This window comes from Taeniopygia guttata, chromosome 17 (assembly GCF_048771995.1).
Source record: "Taeniopygia guttata chromosome 17, bTaeGut7.mat, whole genome shotgun sequence".
NCBI classification, from domain to species: Eukaryota; Metazoa; Chordata; class Aves; order Passeriformes; family Estrildidae; genus Taeniopygia; species Taeniopygia guttata.
The window spans coordinates 867,207-886,610 of record NC_133042.1 but is presented as its reverse complement, the minus strand read 5'-3'; the positions used below and the strand labels follow the sequence as shown (position 1 = coordinate 886,610).

At 57.6% G+C, this 19,404-nt stretch overlaps 2 protein-coding genes across 15 annotated transcripts; one reads left to right on the top strand and one right to left on the bottom strand.

Annotated features, from left to right (window-relative positions):
- Window positions 1-349: 349 nt before the first annotated feature.
- On the bottom strand, window positions 350-19,335 carry LOC100229162 (ectonucleoside triphosphate diphosphohydrolase 8). 13 transcript variants are annotated; one of them, XM_072936632.1, is made up of 12 exons: window positions 18,597-18,741; window positions 18,165-18,309; window positions 17,973-18,091; window positions 17,415-17,532; window positions 16,627-16,777; window positions 15,977-16,136; window positions 15,217-15,447; window positions 14,346-14,720; window positions 13,991-14,101; window positions 13,596-13,733; window positions 1,911-1,984; window positions 350-1,812 (listed from the first exon to the last, which is right to left on the bottom strand). In XM_072936632.1, the coding sequence occupies exons 1-12, from the start codon at window positions 18,669-18,671 to the stop codon at window positions 1,767-1,769; spliced, it is 1,743 nt and encodes a 580-aa protein (XP_072792733.1). In that variant the 5' UTR covers window positions 18,672-18,741; the 3' UTR covers window positions 350-1,766. The 13 variants fall into 13 exon arrangements, with proteins under 13 accessions (XP_072792733.1, XP_072792737.1, XP_072792730.1 ...); XM_072936636.1 differs by lacking the exon at window positions 18,597-18,741 and adding an exon at window positions 19,199-19,335 and having other exon boundaries at window positions 350-1,984; window positions 17,973-18,051; XM_072936629.1 differs by having other exon boundaries at window positions 350-1,984.
- LOC105760940 (ectonucleoside triphosphate diphosphohydrolase 8-like) lies at window positions 1,783-12,181 on the top strand. 2 transcript variants are annotated; one of them, XM_072936643.1, is made up of 10 exons: window positions 1,783-2,033; window positions 2,592-2,728; window positions 3,542-3,659; window positions 4,117-4,267; window positions 5,233-5,392; window positions 7,139-7,372; window positions 8,557-8,829; window positions 9,417-9,527; window positions 10,343-10,480; window positions 10,976-12,181. In XM_072936643.1, the coding sequence occupies exons 1-10, from the start codon at window positions 1,958-1,960 to the stop codon at window positions 11,156-11,158; spliced, it is 1,581 nt and encodes a 526-aa protein (XP_072792744.1). In that variant the 5' UTR covers window positions 1,783-1,957; the 3' UTR covers window positions 11,159-12,181. The 2 variants fall into 2 exon arrangements, with proteins under 2 accessions (XP_072792744.1, XP_030142844.3); XM_030286984.4 differs by having other exon boundaries at window positions 1,786-2,208.
- Window positions 19,336-19,404: the final 69 nt, after the last annotated feature.

Below are 19,404 nucleotides of genomic sequence, written 5' to 3'. Positions count from 1 at the left end.
GAGTTGCTTATCCTGTGTTTGGGTTTGGAGCTGGAGGTTTTGGTCAGCTCTGGGTGCACACAGCCAGTGGCAGTGCCACATGTCCCCAAGGGACCAGGGCTGGTTGGTGCCTCTGTCCTAAGTGAGGATGAGACCCCTGTGCTCAGAACAGCCCTGTGCAGTCAGCAGGGGATTTCCAGAGCAGGGACACTCATCCCCTCCTCCCACTGCATCCAGGTGAATCCAAAGGTTGTGTGTTCTGTGGAGGTGGGAATGCAGGAGTGGTGGCACCCTCTGGGCTTCAGGAGCCGCCCCAGAGGAGACTGCCATGGGAACGTTGAAGTGCAATGTACTGACATGCCATCATATCTCAAAATGAAAGAGTTTGTGTTTATTTTGTTCTTTCAGGTAAGAGTCAACTGTGTTTTTCCAAAAATAGGGTGAGAGTTACAGGAAATGCACGACGGATATTTCCCTAAATGTCAGAGAGGGGATTTGTTGAAATGAAGACCACGAGGAGGTTAAAAATTCACTGCAGCACAGGACAAACAAAAGAACTTATGAAACACAAGGGAATAACCAATCCTGCAGTACTGGAGAGCCATGACCCGAGAAGTGAAGAGCAGGAGGACACTATAAATCAAATGACAAAGCCAAAGGACAACTTTGTGTGCTTCCAGTGCTTATTAGCATAGTAAAATCCCTGCCCACAGGCTGTGATCTCCCCTTACTCACATAAGCCCCTTCCCCACAGAGCAGAAGTAGTAAAAGAAGTGTGCAGGGTCTCTTTAAATGAGGCAGAGCCTGCAAAACCAGTGGCTGCCCTAGTTGTGGTTAGCTGTAAGGAATTGCTCATTTCTATTGCTTCAAATGTGTAAAAATGAACACCTGGGATGCTGAGGGTGTGCCAGCTTTGATTCAGCACCCAGCACCCAGCACCCATCTCTGCGTAGATGTAAAATAAAACCATTATCTCCACTCGGAGCATGAATCTGCTTCTTGCCCATGGGGTGGAAGAGCCCAGATTAGGGACAGCAGGGAGAGGGAGCAGCCAGAGGAGCCCCTGCTGTCACAGCACGGTGACACTGCCAGTGCACACAGCAGCACCTCTGAAACACCTGCATGCTGCAGGGGCAGGGCAGCGAGAGCTCCAGCACAGCATTTCCCTCCCAGCATTGCCTTGTCTGGCTCAGCTGGGGCAGCTGGAGCTGGCTCTGCCCATGCAGATCCTGTGGTGGCCCCAGCAGGCCCTGCGGTGGTCCCAGTGGTCCCAGCAGGCTCTGTGGTAGCCCCAGCAGGCTCTGTGGTGGTCCCAGTGGCCCCAGCAGGCTCTGTGGTGGTCCCAGTGGCCCCAGCAGGCTCTGTGGTGGTCCCAGTGGCCCCAGCAGGTCCTGTGGTGGTCCCAGCAGGCTCTCACCAGGAGCTGCAGCAGCAGGAAGCAGCTGGGCTGTAGGGCCAGGGAGAGCAGATCCCTGCTTCCCTGTGGCAGATCCCTGCTCCCCTGCCCTTCTGCTCCCAGGGAAGTCCTGAGTGCTCCCCACTCCCTCACCTGCCCTCGGGGTCTGCAGGGCCCCAGGAGCAGCTCGAGGCTGGGTCAAACCCAGGCACGGGGTGAGCACAGTCGGTGCCGTGGCTCTCCCAAGGCAAAGCCCAGGCAGCACTGCTGAGACCCCCGGGCAGGGCAATCCTCCCCTCTGGTGTGAGCTTCCCCCTCACTGCAGGGAAAGTTCGATCAGTCCCTACCACCCCGTTAGATTGCTGGGCAGTGCACACTGCAAATATCACTCTCACCTCTTCCAGACCATGCAGAGAGCTTGTAAGGGAATGTGTAGGCTGGGAAGAGCACAGAGAAAACAGAAAGAGGGGCTGTGACAGCCCAGAGAAGCAGAGGGACAAGGGTTAAGTACAGTGATGTGTCCTTCATACGATACCATTCAAATGAGGAGGAAGAGGAACTAATTGGCTGAAGAGAAGGGCAATGCCAAACTGGGCCATGAATATACACCTGCAAGACAAACAGGAGAACAGATGTTCAAGAGTTCCACCTAAGGCTGGTGAGTCCTCAGAGAAAATAATGGGGGGAAGATTTTCCAGCAGTGTCCGCTTCCAGAGGACATAAAAGGCAAGTCCAAGCTGCGCTTGCTGCACTGGAGGAGCACAGAGGGACCCCGAGGGACACCAGAGGGCACGGCCTGGTGAGCTGGGGCAGTGCTTCAGGAGTGCAGGCAGGTGAGCTGCCCTTCCCAGCCTGTGGAACAGCATCTCTGCCCAGCTGCAGTGCCTCAGCTGCGGGCTCTGCAGCTCCCATGCTCTCGTCTGTTCTGTGCTGGGCTCCTCTCACCCCTCCGAGACCCAGGCATGGGAGCTGGGAGATTGCTGTGATCCCATCATGGCTCTGCCAGGCTGCAGGGCAACCAGCCCCTCTTTCCTCCAGCTCCCTGTATTTTATCCTAATGCTGCTTTTCCCAGGTAAAAATCTAATTATTCACCAGGATTTCTGAGTGGCATGGCTTGAGACAGGGTCAGCTTTCAGAGCGGATCTCCCTGCAGCTCTCACTGACACTGTTGTTCCCAGGTGTCCAGCCACACTTCTCCCATGTTTGGGTTTTCAGGAGCCTTTCCCCTGATGCTGGCCAGGAAGAAGTCTTTCACCAGTGCCATCATCGGGGCGCTGGTGGCACTCTCCATCATCGCCCTGGTTCTCAGCCTGGTGGGGGTTGAAGATGTGACACTGCCACCCACGGTCAAGGTGAGCCCAGAGAGGGTCCCTGAGCACCTGAGCCCAGGCACCTTGGGCAGGTGCTCTGAGCCAGCAGCTGCTCCGTGGGGCTGGGAGGGGCAGTGGGGTCAGGACCTGCCTGGCAGTAGCAGGGTGGGTGTTCTGTCCCCACTTGGAGGAGCAGGCAGAAGAAAGTCAGAGGGGAAGGCTTCTCTGGAACTTATCCCCACGGTGCTGTGCCAGGTTTGGTGATTACCTTGGGGCAGATGCTCCCTGTGCTCTGCCAGGGCACCCTGGTGTGCCCTTTGTGCCTGCCAGCTCCCCCCAGTCCGTCCCTACCCCCACAGCATGGCACAGACATCCTGCCGTGCCCTGGGCATGGCATCCCACCCTGCTGGAGAGGGCGGGCAGGGCTTTGGCCGGGGGGAAGGTTTTTGGGGCAGGGGCAGGTGCCTGAGTGCTCCTGGAGGGGCCCTGCCGTGCTGGCCAGGCTGGCTGCAGCCACGGGGTAGCAGGGAGCCAGCCCCAAGGTGGGGCCAGTGCAGACACAAAAGCTATGTGACCATGAAAGAAAATAAAACAGCGTGAGGAAACACCAGGAAATGTTTGTGTGAGCTGGCATCACAGCACAGAGCTCAGGAGAGGGAATGGCAGTCCCTTAGTCACTGTGGGGGGCTGGGGCCACCGCTCTGCTCTGCCACAGCACAGCTGATGGCTTTTGTGCCTCAGACATGGGTTTGGGGGAATCTTTTGGCCTCACTGCCCTGGCAGGGCCAGCAGGCACTGCCGCCAGGGCCAGGCTGCTGCTCCCCCACCTTGACTCTGTGCTGATTTCCCTTGCAGTATGGGATGGTGTTTGATGCGGGCTCATCCCACACCTCCCTGTTTGTGTACGAGTGGGATTCAGACAAGGAGAACGACACTGGAGTGGTCAGCCAGACCTTGTCCTGTGATGTCCAGGGTCAGTATCCCCCTGCCATGGGCTCTGTCCTGCCCTGTCCCTGTGCTGGGTAGGGTGACCTGGCTGGACAGCCCTGTCCCTCGGGCTGGCACTGTGGGCACAGGGGAGCTGTGGCTGTGGCAGGGGGTCCCTGAGCCCCAGGGCCATCAGCACCGTGTGGTGCCCATGCTCTGGGGGGACTGAAGCACATCAACGGTGAATCAGTTTTTGTTCCTCCACCTTGGAGTGCCCCTAGCTGCTGTCCTGGCTGGAGAAGGTGTCACCTATAGTGAACTGGGGACACTGCTGAAAGCATGGGGACACGGGAGAGGAATGGATGTGTGAGTCAGTCAGGTCTCAGGGGACCCTAGAAAAGTACCTCTGCTGCTAAGAGGTGACAGCCCTCACTGCCCTCTTGCTCCTGCAGCCTTGACCCAAGCCATTCCCATCAGCCTGTCCCATCCTGACTCTTTTTCAGGGCAAGGCATATCAAGCTATGCCAACAATCCCCCTGAAGCTGGCAATTCCCTGAGGGAGTGCTTGGATAAAGCCTTGGAGGTTATTCCTGCTGAGCAGCAGAGGGATGTCCCAGCTTATCTTGGAGCAACGGCTGGCATGAGGTTACTGAGGTACTGCTGGGGGCAGGGGGTGACAGCAGTGACAGAGCTGCAAACAGCCACTGCCAGGACAGTTCCTGCACAGGGCCAGGACCTCTGCTCCCACACTGCCACGAGCAAACAACTGGGGAGGGAGGAGAGGGGGAAAGGCAGCTTAGAGACACAGGGAGGGCTGAACTGTGCTGAGCATTTGTCTGTTAGGACATCCCAGGATGGTGCTGCATGCACAGTTCTAAGCAAGAAATGTTTTTCACAGCTTTGTTTGCTCTTCATTATTCCTTGATAACAAGGGGGTTGGGATGCCAGCAGATGTGCCACCTGCCCAGGTGGATGGATATGTGCAGAGGTAGGAGGCGATAAAGTGCTGCAGGTGCTGTCCTCAGCTTTCAGCAGCCCATATTAGCTCTCCTCAAATGGCAGCCTGCATTTCCTGGCTCTTGGTTTTATGGCTGCAGATAGCTCAGGTTATTTCTGTGCCCTGGCAATCAGACCTGGGAAGGAGCTGGGCCATAGCCTGAGGGTTGCTCACTTCAGAGAGCAAGAACAGCCCTGAGACATCTTCCCCACTGAGAGATCTGAACCCAGCCTGGAACCTTCCTGAAAAAACCCTGGAGGTCAGCAACCAGCCCTGTCCTGGGCAGAGCCAGGCAATGTTCAAACCCAGGTCCTGCAGCACAACCCTCTCCAGCTCCCAGCACTCAGGCAGGGAAGGGTGCCTGGGAAGGCTCTGAGTGACTGGGATCAAGCTGCACTGCAGGGGAGGGGTTGCTGTTGCTCCTAGATTGGCAATGCCAAGCTGAGACAGCTGCAATTTACCTTGGATGAGCAGCTCAGAGAAGCCATGTGGCAGAAAACCCTTTCAGACAGACTGCTTGTTGCAAAAACTGGGAGTATGTGGAGCTGGGAGAGAACCAGACTTTCTCTGTGTTTCCTCTGTTGTAGTTGGGTACGTGTCCTGTCCTTTGCATCCTTCCTAGGGAACAGAACAGCTCAGCAACAGAGCAAATCCTGGCTGAGGTCGCTGAAACCATGCAGGAGTACCCTGTGGCTTTCAAAGGGGCTCGGGTCCTTACAGGAGAGGAAGAGGGTGCCTATGGCTGGATCACCATCAACTACCTGCTGGACTCCTTCACCAAGGTGGGAGAAGGGTGGAACACCCTTTGCTATACACCTTTTCTGATTTTCCTCAAGCTTTCTCAGTGTAGGAGAGGTCAGGGTTAGTGGCTTTTGGGGATGATCCAAGGGAAGGAGACACATCCTCTGGTTTGCGCACAGTGAGGGAGAAGGGAGAGCTCAGGAATGAGGGTGTCTGTTGAGAGCTCAGGGCACTCTCCACAGCAAGTGCTCAGAGGCTCTGGGGCTCTGTGGGGTCAGTGCAGCACAGCTGGGCTCTGTCTCCCTGCCGGGGAAGCTCCATGTCCCTGCAGCGTGGGAGACTCCAGCTGAAGGAGCTCAGAGCAGAGCTCTGCCCCAGCCCTGGCACAGCTCCGTGCGGTGCTGGCAGGGGGAGGCTTGGACAGAAATCCTTCCTCCTGCATCGGGACCCTGCAGCCTCCTTGGGAAGGGCGAGTCCCTGGGCCAGCTGCCACCAGCACTTGGCCTGGGTGTGGAGACTCAGAGCCAGGTGAGCCCACAGCACAGCAGCCCTACTGAGCCCCTGAGAGTTCCACCTCTGCGTGGCTCTGAGAAACATCCCAGCTGTCTGGGCAGGGAGGGTAGGGGGGTCTACATGCTGACACGTGGATGAAAAATTAAAACTTTATCATTTTAATAAAGATTTGTAGGGAAATTGTCTTTTTTTTTTTTTTTTTTTTTTTTTTTTTTTTTTTTTTTAGTGCTGGGTGCACACTGGGATTTTTCTTGCTGCAGGGATCTCTCTTTAAAGGGCATGTGTGCCCCTTGAGGATTTCTGATTCTTTTTATTATTTTGCACTAATTTATATATATATAGACTCTTACAATAGGTTTATGTATATTTATTTTGTTGATTTCGAGTTACAATTTACAGTTGGCTCTTTGTATAGAGAACTTTCTAATTACTTTGTCTTTTTTGTACACTTCTTCTTTTCTTAGTTTTAGAGTTTAAGGAGCCCCTCTTATTTTTTTACTTTGGAGATTACATTCTTTTTTCCTTGGCTGGGACAGTTTTATAAGCACAGTAGAGTTAATAGACTAAACAGCACATTTATTCATGTTAGTGAGCTACTACGCAGTACACTTTACTTAAATCTAGATGGATTTTTTACCTTGTTAAATTTTATTCTGTTTTATCCCCCTCTTTTTACATATAAGTAAATTCTTTTATTTAATGCAATTAACCATACTAATAAGTGTCTCTTAATGCTTTACTATGTATATTTGATAAGGAGGTTAACACAGCTATTTGCTGTAATATTCTTTAATTTTAAATCAGCAATATGAAGGATAATTTTAAACTTATTTTAACTAATATTAATAAAACTATAATGGGGCGACACAACTTATTAAAATCTTATTTGTAGTTGGAGACTATCTAAAGATTATATCTTACTAGTGATGATTTGCATACTGTTTTATCTTTTGCAGACTTTTGGTTATTTCTTTGGTATTATGATGAATAGTAACTAGGGGTTTTTTTTTTTTGCTTTTTTGGATTTTTTTTTTTTAATTTTAATAGGTCCTGGTGTTTAGTTAATTGTTTTACTAATGTGAGGTCTATTTTAATAGGAGTGGGTGATAGTTTCAGAAAATCCAGATGGATTTTCTACCCTGTTAAATTTTACTCTGTTTCAATGCAGAGCCCCATTGAATTTAATATCAATATACTGTTGTCTTCCATGGAATGAGAATTCTGCTCAGGACATTCTGTGCTAACCCACTTCCTCTCCTGGCTCTCGTTGGCAGTACTCTCCCAAAGCACACACGTGGCTTCATCCAGAGGCAGCCAACATTTTTGGGGCACTGGATCTTGGAGGAGCATCCACTCAAATCACCTTTATGCCCGAAGGTTCAGCACTGAGGCAGAATGGAGCCTCTGAGTTCACCCTGTATGGGTACAGACACAACATCTACACTCACAGCTACCTCTGCTACGGGCAGGACGAGATGCTGCAGCGGCTGGCGAAGGAATTAATTGTGGTGAGAGGCACACAATTAATGAGGCCTGTCCTGTCATGATGCCAACCACACACCTGCTGATGCACAAAGGAAGGACAGGCAGGGCTCTTCTGGAGAGGCATCAGCGAGGACTGAGAGCAAGGACAGACTCCTTGGAGCATGGCAGGGCAAATGTGGAGAGGAGCACGGGTATAATGGAATTCCAGACTGGTTTGGGTTGGAAGGGACTTTAAAAATCATCTCGTTCCACCCCCTGCCATGGGCAGGGACACCTTCCACTATCCCAGGCTGCTCCAAGCCCTGTCCAACCTGGCCTTGGACATGTCCATGGATGGGGAAAATGTCAAAAGGGGCAGTTTGGGATCTTCTGGGCTTCACATGGGGTATGCAGAAATGCAGGACCAGGCTCTTCTCAGAGGCGGAAACTGCCAGGACAAGAAGCAAGGGGCACAAGCTGGAACATCTGAGCTTCCAACCAGACAAAGGGGACAAGTTTTCCCCAGTAGGGATGATCAGATATTGGAATAAGACCCAGAAATGCTGTAGAGTCGTTGTCTCTGGAGATCCTCAGAACTGGATGGGTCGAGGCTTTGAACAGCCTGCTCTGCCTAGTTGATCACGCCTTAACAAGAGGGTTGTCACAGGGAACCTACAGCTCCCCTAAACCTCAGCTACTCTTCACAACCTGAGAAACATGAGCTGAAGACCTTTCTCAGGCCAATTTTTGGAAGGTCAGAGGTGAAGAGCATCTTCATGGAGCTGCACCTCACCAGCAGAGCAGCCTTGGTGAGCCAGAAGGGTTTGCCCTTGCTGTATGGCCAGGAAAGTCCCACATTGTGACCCTGGATGAAGTTGGAGCTAGAACCAGAGCTAGAGCTGGTTTTAGAGGTTTGAGCTGGTTTTAGTTTTAGCCTCTCTAAAGCTAGAGAGGGCTTTACATGTCCCCAGAAATGATCCTTCTGGGCAGAGCAGAGACATGCTGGGTCCTTGAAACTGGGCTTCTGTGGGAGAGGGAATGAGATAAAGCAGAGTGAGAATTAGTGCTGGGTTCATGCTGGGACAGCCAACTAGAGCAGGACCGAAGGGCAGGAGGGCCTTTCCCTGCAGAGGAGTTAGGAATGCTGGAATGCTTTGGGGACATGCTGGCTGTGTCCACACGCAGCCAGGAGTTCCAGAGGAGCTGCAGCTGCATTTTGCTGTCCTAGGAGTCGTCCCCCAGCAGACGAGTCCGCCACCCCTGCTACCCAGAGGGCTACAAGGAGACCGTGTGGCTGTCCTCCTTCCGCGCCAGCCCCTGCACGGACGGCAGCGACCCGCGCCTGCCCCTGGGCGACGGCAGCGCCACCCTGGAGGGCAGGGGTGATGCCAGCGGCTGCCGGGCAGCCCTCAGGAAGCTCTTCAACTTCTCGGCGTGCGGCCAGAGCCAGGACTGCGCCTTTGACGGCGTCTACCAGCCCCCGCTCCGGGGGAAATTCATTGTAAGAAAAATCCGTCCTCCCAGCTCCTCGGAAAGGCGTCCCCGGTGCTGGGCTGTCCCCGCTGCCCCATGGCATTGTCACCTCCTGCAGGGAACAGGGCCAAGAGGCTCCCCAAGCACCAGTGCTGGAGGGCACACTGGGCATTGCTGTTGGATGGTTTTCCAGCCAAATGTCCAAAAGGGACCATGCAGAGAATCATCGAATCCCAGACTGGTCTGGGTTGGAAGGGAACTTCAAGCTCATCTTGACCTCCCTGCCATGGGTAGGGACACCTCCCACTTATCCCAAGGTGCTCCAAGCTCTGTCCAACCTGGCCTTGGACATTCCCATGGATTTGTTAAAAAAAAAGTGTTTGTCAATAGGAATTGAGGCTTCAGGCAAGGCTCTGGCTGTGCTGGCCGTGCTGCTGTCACCAGCAGGCACCAACCCCCAGCCCATCACCTGCTGAGACAGGCACAGGGACAACAATGCCCCAGGACTACCTGGGGAGGGACAAAGCCCATGAAGGCAAACCCCACCTCCTGCTCCAGGCAGCTGCCGGGGTGCCCCACTGCAGCTCACCAGTGCTTCTGTCTGTCGCCTTTCAGGCCTTCTCTGCCTTCTACTACAACTTCAAGTTCCTGAACCTGACGGAGGGGCAGCCGCTGGCCGTGGTCAGACAGGCCATCGAGGGGCTCTGCACAAGGAGCTGGGAGGATGTACGTTCCTCAGGATGGAGGCTGTGTGGAATATTCAGAAGCAAAGGGATCCTGGGGTGGGGGGAGGGAGTGGAGACCCCTTCAGGGCAAGGCTCTCAGGTTCTGAGCTGTGTCCTACACAGCAGAGCCACCCTGGAGCTCTGTGGGGAGCTGGGACTGTCCTGTGTCCAGTCCTTGCTCGTTCACCCTTGGGAAAAGGGCAGATAGGGCAGGCAAGGGCACCAAGCAGCTGGGGTTTTGGAGATGGGGATGGGGATGCCAGGGAGGATAGTGAGAGGAGAGCCAGCTGCTGGCACCATGCTGGAGACAAGTCAAATCTTGCAATCATAGGATTCCAGACTGGTTTGGTTGGGAAGGCTGATCTTGTTCCACATCCCTGACATGGGCAGGGACCCCTTCCACTAGACCAGGTTGCTCTAAGGTCATTCAATCTGGCCTTGAGCATTTCCAGGGATGGAGCAGCCACAGCTCCTCTGGGCAATAAATGGGGGTGGATAAGCCCAGAAATGCACCAGCACTACCATGGGGCAGAGAGCAGGAGCCCCTTGCATGAAGAGGCTGAGATGGGAGAACTGCGGCAGGAGGAGCTACATAAACTACAATATGTGCCTCTGTTTCCATGTGGAGTGTAAATCCTCCCCAGAGGAGTTGTCCTGCATAGAGAGGTTCAGTTACTGCCTGGCCCAGGAGTCTCTTCCTGGAGGTTGGTGACTGTGGAGCCACTGCCGCTTGTGCAGCACATTTCAGGGCTTTGTCTCTGCACAGAAATGGCCTGTCAATAACTGCCCTTCATCCCCAAACATTCCCCACCCCAGCTCTCTTCCAGCTACCCCAAAGAGAATCCCAAGAGACTGCCGAAATACTGTGCCAATGCCAACTACATCCTCACACTCCTCCTTGATGCCTACAAGTTCAACGAGACCAGCTGGAACAATATCTTCTTCCAGATGAAGGTGGGCAGCGCTGCCAGGCCGTGAGGGGGAGCAGAGGTGGTCCCAGAGGGGAGCAAGCCCCATGCTGGGGTTCTGGGGGAGAACTAGCCCCGTGTTGGGGTGCTTGGGAGAGCCAGACCCTATGTGGGAGTGCTAGGGAGAGCCAGCTCCACACTGGGGTGCTGTGGGGGAGCCAGCCCCTGTGCTGGGGTCCTGGGAGGGAGCCAGCCCCCGTTTTGGGGTGCTGGAGAGAGCCAGCCCCCGTTTTGGGGTGCTAGGGAGAACCAGCCCCCATTTTGGGGTGCTGGGGAGAGCCAGCCCCGGTTTTGGGGTGCTGAGGAGAGCCAGCCCCATGCTGGGTGCTGGGGAGCAGCGGTGCAGAGCCCTGCTGCCCCATCCCATCCAGCTGTGGGCACAGCTGCCGCACGCTGTGCAGCAGAGCAGCGGCGGGCGGGCGGGTGGCTGGTGGCAGCAGTGGCTCTCCTGCAGGGCTGACCTGTCCCCTCTCTCGGGCAGGCCGGGGGTGCTGAGCTGGGCTGGACGCTGGGGTACATGCTGAACCTCACCAACATGGTCCCGGCCGAGGTGCCGGCCAGGCTGAAGGGCCACAGGGCTCCCCTGTGGGCTGCAGCCATCACCTTCATCATCCTCACTCTGGTCCTGGGGCTCGCTGCCCTGCTCCTGCAGCTGTGGGTGTAGCAGCCTGGCCAGGGGAGCCCAGCGGGGACAGACTGGGCCGTGCTGGAGTCCCCACGCTCCCGCCTGCGGAGCTGGGCCTGTGCTGCTGAGCACAGTCACCTCCACAGCTCCAAAAGCTGGGGTGGCTCTGCTTTTCCATGGGCCTGGCCCCAACATGCACACAGGCACTCGCTGAAGTTCCCAGAGGAGCTCCACTCCCATGGACACACAACAAGATCAGCCTGCAGGAGCCTCAGGCAAGCCTGTGTGCCTCCTGTCACTGCTCTGCGTGTTACAGCCATGGCTCCATCCCACCAGCTGGCCCTGGGGTGTGCAGGGCCAGCCTGGCTGTGGGACAGTGCCCCAGGGCCAGCCTGGCTGTGGGACAGTGCCCCAGGGCCAGCCTGGCACGGCACAGCGCAGGCACCTGGGCACAGGGTGCTCCATGGAATGCCAGCTCTGAGCACAGTCACCAGGAGCCAGGCGGGTCCCTGCCAGGTCTGCCAGCCTGAGGGATGCTCTGTGGGACCCCAGCTGGCCCTGTGCAGGGTCTGTGGCTGGGGCTTATGTGGAGATGGTCTTGGAGAAAGAGCACCCCAGTCAGAAGTGTGGTCGCTGCCCCTCCAGAGAGTCCGTCTCACCATCTCGTCACCGCGTCATGTCACGTCACCTGATCATCACATCTCACCACTCATCTCATCCTCTTCCTTTCCACCTGGAATAAGGCATTGGTGTTCCTCAGTGCCTTCCTGGAGACAGCACTGTGCCACCAGCAGAAGGCCTGGACCCCATGGGTGTCAGGATGAGGCTCCAGCAGGCTGTGAGGCCTGCCCTGCTTGTGGCTGAGCTGGGTCCTGCCCACAGCCTTTGCCTTTGCTTCTGCTCATTTTTAGCTGCTCTGTGGATTATTCTTCTTGTGTTCCCACAGTGAGGAACAGACCTTTGGTGTCCCTGTGGAATGCTGGGCACCTCACAGTTCTTCTCATCCAAATAAACATTATGAAAGGCAGCAGATGGGGAAATGCCTGCTACTTTGCTCCCAAATGATTGTGACTTTATTTCTTCTATCTCCCAGGTAAGGGCTGGTGATGACAGACTCAGGGGAGGCAATGAATCTATGGGAGGTGTCCCTGCAGACACTGAGGTTTCTGCTGAACCTTGCAGTGGAGCCAACAGGGCACAAGGACAGGCCTTTTCCTTCTCTGAGGAGGTGTCTCAACTCACCCATCATTTGACTGCCAGTGAGACTCCCCAAAAATGTATGGGGGGCCCTGTGAGTTGCTTCTGCCATGTCCCAGCAGTGTGCCCAAGTCACCCTGTGTTGGCAAGGGAAGATGAGCTATCTGCCAGGCATGGGGCAGACAGGTGGGGTACCGGTGGACTGGAGAGAAACATCATGCAGGAGACGAGGACGCTGTGCCAACCCCCCCTCACAGGGCTTCCCAGTCCTGGGCAGAGCCCTGTCAGCCAGGCCAGTGTCCCAAACATCCCCAAAGCCACGGCCCCTGGGGCTGGCACTGGCCATGGGATGGGGCAGGATGTGTGTGTCCCACCTGTGTCCCACCCAGGGCTTCTGCTGTGGGCTGTGACCAGCCCTGTGAGAGTTCCACTGCTGCCCAGGCCCCTGCTCCAGCCACCCCACAGCATGGTGGTCCCCAGGCTCCAGCGCTGAGCCCCTGCCCTGCACGGCCAAGCCGTCCCTCCTGGAGCATCTCCAACCAGCAGCACAGGGAAAGGAGAACAGAGAGCACACAGCTGTGAGGAGGGTGTTTTACAGCTGTGCCAGTTCCAGCTCGCCAGGCCAGCACTCAGGGCCCCTCAGGACAAGTTCATGGCCTCTGGGCACACAGGGGTGGTTCTCGGGAAGCAGCTCCTTGCAGAGTGTGGCAGGAGGACTGGTGGCCTGGCAGCCCCTGGAGGCAGTGCTGCTACAGCTGCTCATAGCCGGAGGAGTCTCTCTGGCAGCACGTGGCTGTGAGCAGGCAGGAGCTGAGGAGGAGCATGATGGCCAGCAGAACCGTGGCTGCTATCCAGATGCTTCTCAGGAGCCCCACGACTGCTGGGGGAGGCTCCGAGGGGATCATGTTGGTGAGATTGAGCATGTAACCCAGAGTCCAGCCCACATCTGTGTTAGCAACCTGTGCAGACAGACAGGGAAGAGGGATGGGAAAGGCTGCAAAGTGCCAGGCAAACTAGAGAAGAGCCTGCACCCCCAGCTCCTGCTCCACAACCACCATTTCTGTGCCCACCTTGGGCTGCAGAGGCCATAAACGGGGAGAGCACGATGTGCCAGGCCAGATGTGCCAGCAGCTGCGTGAGTGTAGCTCAAGAGCTGCCCTGGGTATGGGCAGCGGGGCTGTGCTGCCCTGCCAACCCCCGTCCCAGCAGCAGCAGGGTGGGCACAAGGCACTTCATGGCACAAAGTGTGGAAGCTGGGCGCTGCAGGACACTCTCCTACCTGCCGGATGAAGTGGATGTTAGGCCATGTTGTGACGTTGAATTTGTAGCCTTGCAGCAGGAGGGTGAGGGTGTAGGAGCTGGCTGTGCAGGCATCACGGATCTGGGTCCTGCTCGCTGTGGGGAACAACTCCTGCACCTGCAGAGGTGGGAGAACAGGGGGAGGCTGGACACGGAGCGGCGCTGGATGTGCCCACACTGGGGAACAGCCCCTCAGTGCAGCTGGGAGCAAAGAGACCCGGGGGGCTGCAGGCTGCTCTCCCACCTCTCTCCAGGTGCAGAGACCTTTGTGCTCACCCTGGCTCTCTACAGCTGACCACAGCAGAGGATGGGCTGTGGATGAGCCTTCAGGCTGCCCAGTGCCCAGGTGAAACACAATCCTGGACAGAATCTCACCTGTTTCCAGCTGCTGTTGCATATCTTCCTGATGGTGGCATTGACCAAGCTCAGGGACTGCCCTCCTGTCAGGTTCAGAAAGTGAAGGCTGTGATAAAACCCTGAGAAGGCCTGTGGGTGTCAAGACCAAAGGTGACAGGTTAGTGAAGCACTCAGGCCACTGATGCCCCCAGCCCTATGCAGGGGCCCCTGTAACGGGGACAATCACTGCAAGGTGCTGGCAATGCCCGTGTGGGAGGGAGCTCGGGAATGCTGCCCACACAGACAGGGAATGGTACTGGGAGAGCAGAGGTCTGGGGCTGCCTGGCACGCAGGTCAGCACCCCCTGTGTCTCCATTTGTCAGGCACAACCCACCTCCCAGGGCTGGCACTTCCAGACACTACTCAGACACTTCCAGAGCAGTTTTCCAGGGGCTGTGCCCCAAAATCCCATTGGCCCTCCCCAGGGGCGGGGTCGGTGGCTGCTTACGAAGAAGTGTCCCCGCACAGGGGGCTGATAGACCCCATTGAACCCGCACGGCCCCTGCGCCCCGCAGCTGAAGTCGAAGAGTCTCTGGACGGCCGCGTGACACGTGTCTGTGTCCCCTGTCCCCGTCACCGTGAGGACGAGGCCAGGCCTGGCTGAGCTTGGCGCACGCACACAGGGGCTGTTGTAGAGCTCTGCCACGGTGATGGTCTCCTTGTACCCCTTGGGGTAGCAGGGGTGGGAGATCTGGGCACGCGAGCTGGCCTGGAGAGAGACGGAGCCGTTCATGGGGCTGCCATGCCACTGAGACCCTTCCCTCAGCCCATCCCAAAAAGCAGGACCTGCACCCCAGGAGGGCTGGATGCACCCCACCTGTGAGCTCCCTGAGAATCCCTGGCTCCCACAGCACCGGGTTCTGCCTCTGTCCCCAGGCTGTTGTGCAGGGCCTGTGCTGGGAAACCTCTCTCTGGGCAGGAATGCAGCAAGGCCGAGAGAATGGTGACAGCAGAAAAACTACACATACAGCTGGGCTTGGGAAATTACAAAAAATGCCACTGCATGTCAGGGTGTGGGGAGAAGGGAGCCCTGGTTGGCAGCCACCACCACCTTCCACCCAAAAGAGGCAATTTTTTACTTCCCTAGATAAAATACAAGGCTCTGCCAATTCCCAACTCTGTGCCCAGGGGCACGCCCAACACTGCAGGGGGAGATGTGCCATGGCACTGGGAGATGGCTGAGCAGCCCCCGTGCCCCGTGGCACCTGGTGCAGAGCTGCCAGCAGCATCTTCAGGGCCTGGCTCTGCCCGTAGCACAGGTAGCTGTGGCTGTACAGGGAGTAGTCGGTGCCGTACAGCCGGAAGAACACGGACGTGTTCCTGTCCTCCACGGGCACCCCGGGCTGGAAGGTGATCTGCGTCGAGGCACCGCCAAGGTCCAGAGCTCCCAGAACCTCGGTGTCCTGGGGATGTGCCCATTTCTCTGCAAACGAGAACTGGCCCAACACACAGCAAGGGTTAGGCTGAACTGCAGGCACTCACACTCACACTCCCTTCCCTCCAGGAGTTTGGGGCTCAGAAGCCCCACAGACACCTTCCACATCCCCCTGGTTCCCTGTTTTACCCCCGCCTGCCCACATCCTCCTCAACCCACAGACACTTCCACAGAGCACTGAGGTGCGGCCTCTTGGCTGCTGCACATCTGCTGGCATCCAGACACTCTGATCAGGGAAAAAGGAACTCTCTATCCCGGAGCCTGCTCCCGCTGCCCTGTCCCTGGGATCCCAAAATCCACCTGCGTGTCAGCACACGAGAGCACAGGGCCAGGCTGAGCTGCACACAAAGATCCTGTTAATCACATTAATGGGGTGGGATCTGCAGCCCACGACCGCAGGGGACATTTGGCTGGGGGACCAGTGCCCCAAAGCTCCACTCTTCCCTCCTCTGCACATCAGGAAAGGCGGCTGTAGCTCAGACAGGGACCTTCTGCCCACTGCCCCTCCCCTGCCCTCTCCCCAGCTGCACCTTGACCAGTGTCTCCAGCAGGTAGTTGACAGTGATCCAGCCAAAGGAGCCCTCCTCACTCCCCGTCAGGATCCGAGCTCCACGGAAATCCACAGGGTACTCCCCAATGGCCTTGGACACCTCGGCCAAGACCTGCTCGGCCTTGGTGCTGTTCTCCTCCCTGCCAGCAAAGGCACAAACACCTCAGGTGCTGCAGGCCTGGCTGGCAGCTCTGGCAGCGGGGCTGGCACCGAGAGGCTGCTGTGCCCTGCCCAGGAGCTGCTCCGAGACATCTCCCCAGCACCTCCCTGCCCGCAGGTGGCTCCTGCAAACCCCAAATCCCTCACTCGGGGCCTTGGCACTCTCCCTAAAGCCGCTGCCCCAGGCTCTGCTGGAGCCCTGGGAAAGTTGGTGCCACTCTGGCAAAGGGGGCTCATCCCCTCTGGGCTGCTGCCAGGCTGGCTCTGCAGAGGGCTGGGCGCTCCCCCGGGCACGGCCAGCGGCTCTCCCGGCACCCCGCGGCACCGTGGCCAGGGCTGCTCTGCCCATCCCCACGGCCTGGCCGGGCAGCAGCCCTGTGGCCCGGCCCGTGTGCCCCGGTGCCAGCCCCGGCTCCGGCGGGCGCAGGAGCGCCGGGAGGGCAGCAGGTGCCGGCCTGGCCGTGCCGGTACCTCAGCAGCCGCATGCCGGCCGTGGCCCCCAGGTACGTGGGGGTCTCCCGCTGCTGCTCGGCCGGGACGATCTTCATGGCCCTGTCCAGGCACGGCTTCAGGCCGGCGCCAGCCCCCGCGGGGTCGTCTGCGTAGCTGGAGATGCCAGGTCCTGCCACAGGGAACCGCTGATGGAGAGAGCCCAGCGCCAGCCCGGAGGGACGGCACAGCGGGGACATGTTCACCCGTTCCCCGAGAGCTCTCCTGCCTGCTCTGACACACCCGGGTGTCCCAGCCACAGCCCCAGCCCTGCTCGCTTTGGAGCTGCAGATACCAAAATGCCAACTGCCGCCCCAGGAGCTGTCAGGCACCACCTGAGTGGAGACACCACATTGCTAAGGGACTTGTGCAGGGCTTTGGGGAGGCCCTGTGGGCACACGAAGCTGCACATAATGAAACAAGGTGCGGGCAGATGTGGTAAGAAGAGCCAAGGAAGCCAAAGCAGGGGAGAAGGAGCAAAGGGCACATCCGGCTTCCCAAGCTGTGAGGTGATGTGCATCTGGATAGGACTGCCTGCAGGACCTGAGCTAAGTGAGGGCCCAATTCCACCCCCACCTCTGCACCTCTCAATGACTGTAGGGCTGCCTCAGGTGCAGACCATCCCCTGACCCTTTCCTGTGATTCCTGACGGGGCAATCTCCCTTCAGCGCAGAGCAGGCTGAAAGACTCGGGTCAGTGACGGTGCTGGGAGAGTTTGGGACAGCGATCCAGGAGGCTGGCAGAGAGGAAGGGCAGATCCCAGCACTCACCAGCCACAGAGCAGGCCTCCACCTGGGACACAATGCCGGTGTCGTTCTCCTTGTCCGCGGGCCACCGGTAGATGTAGAGGGACGTGTGTGTGGAGCCAGCGTCAAACACCAGACCGTACTGGGGAGGAGAGGGGACATGGGGCTCAGGGCTGCACCAAGTGCCATGGGGGTTTCTGAGAGCTTCTGCTCTTGCTTCCCCTGTGCGACCGTGAGCAGCAGAGGTCTGCACATCACCCTCCCTTCGGCAGCTCTGCTCCACCTCTAACAGACTCGGGTTTGCCACTCCAGCGAGTCACAGGAAGGACGCGCAGGTCAGCGGGGTGATCGCAGAGCAGGGAGGCAGCTGAGCATGGCCCAAAGGGCTCAAGCTGCTCCCAGGCCTTTGGCAAATCTCACAAAAGCTGACGTTTTTTAACAGAGCAGCAGCAGAAAGCAGTAGGGAAGAGAGGTGTGAACCCAGCAGGTGACCTGGATATGTGAAAACAGGGAGGAGAGTGACTGTGGTGGCAGATGGATCAACTGTGGAGAGAAGGGTGCACTTCTCTCTTCCATCCTTACCAAGCAGCCACGACCGTGGTTTGGGGGAGGTTGATCTGCCCAGTGCCACCTTGATGAGGCTAAGTCCTGTAAAGCTGGCCTGATTATGGGGAAACTCGCAAGCTGAGTGGGAGGCAGGTCTGATGGAAGAATTCCAGGTAGAAAGGGGCTGATGGCATTCCCAGGCTCCCGCAGTTCTCACTGGACACCTACTTTGATCCTGGTAGGAAGGACAGCATCCTTTGCCGGGATCAGGACCAGGACGAAGACAACTCCCGTCAGCAGTCCCAGCACGGCCGCCGAGCCCCAGCCCACCGGCCCGAGCAGGCGCGGCGCCATCGATGGGGGCTGGGGAGGTCTGCAGGAAGGGATGGATGGGGAGGGGTCACTGCGGAGGGATGGTGTGGTAGATAGGGACAGGCGGAGCGGAAGATCGCGGAATGTCACGGAAAGATAGACCCCTTCGCCCCTCTCTCTTCCCTGCTTATCTGCTAACCCCAGGAGTCAGAGAAGAATGTAGCCACACCTGTTCTGGTAAAATTCCACTACCCACTATCCTCCGAGACCCCCAACCCCCCTCTGACGTAGCAAAGACCCCTAAAACCTATTTAAACCCATGAAATAGGATAATAAACGCTTTTCAACCGTCTGCCATATTGGTATCTGCGTGTGTTGATTAGCCCGAGTGGCTTGGACGAGACCAGGCCGCCGTGCTGCCATCTGAACCAGGTCCTTGGTTGTCTTTCATAAAGGCAACAGGATGGTCTTTGGGAGGTCTGGGGGAGAGGGTCTGCAGAGAGGGACTGTGGCCAGGGGCGGCTTTCGGGAGGAGGGTGTATGGGGAGGGAGGCTCTTTAGGAGGAGGGTTTGGGGGGAGGGATGGTCTTTGGGAGCCGGGTCTGTAGGGCAGGATGGTCTTTTGGAGGAGGATGTGTGTGAGGGATGGTCTTTGGGAGGATCTACGGGACGGGGGATCTTTGGGAGGGTCTGCGGGAAGGGATGGTTTTGGGAGGGTCTGCGAGGAGGAGGGGACTTTGCCAGAGGAGCGCCGAGCGGCCGTTCTCTGCCCCGAGCCTCCAGCCCCTCCGGGGGTCCATTTCACCCTGCAGCTCGTGGTACCCCACCCCCTAAGTGACCCCCTGGGACACGAGCTGGGCGGGTAGGGAGACCGTGGACTTGTCTGGCCCCGAGCGCCGGGAAGGGGCAGGGGTGAAGCTCCCGCCTGCCGCGGTCCGGCCGTGCCGTACCTGTGCCCGGAGCCCTCTCCGTCCCTCCGGGGGCGGCGATCGGGGCTCAGCCCGTTCCTCGCCGGCTCTGGGCCCAGCCTGCCCCGGCAGAGCAGAGCGAAGCGAAAGCGAAGCTGAGCCGCTCTCGGACGTCCGGGTCCGGCCCCGGCCGGGGCGGGCTCTGGGCGCTGCCGCGGGCGGAGGGACGGAGAGCTCGGGGCTGCGCA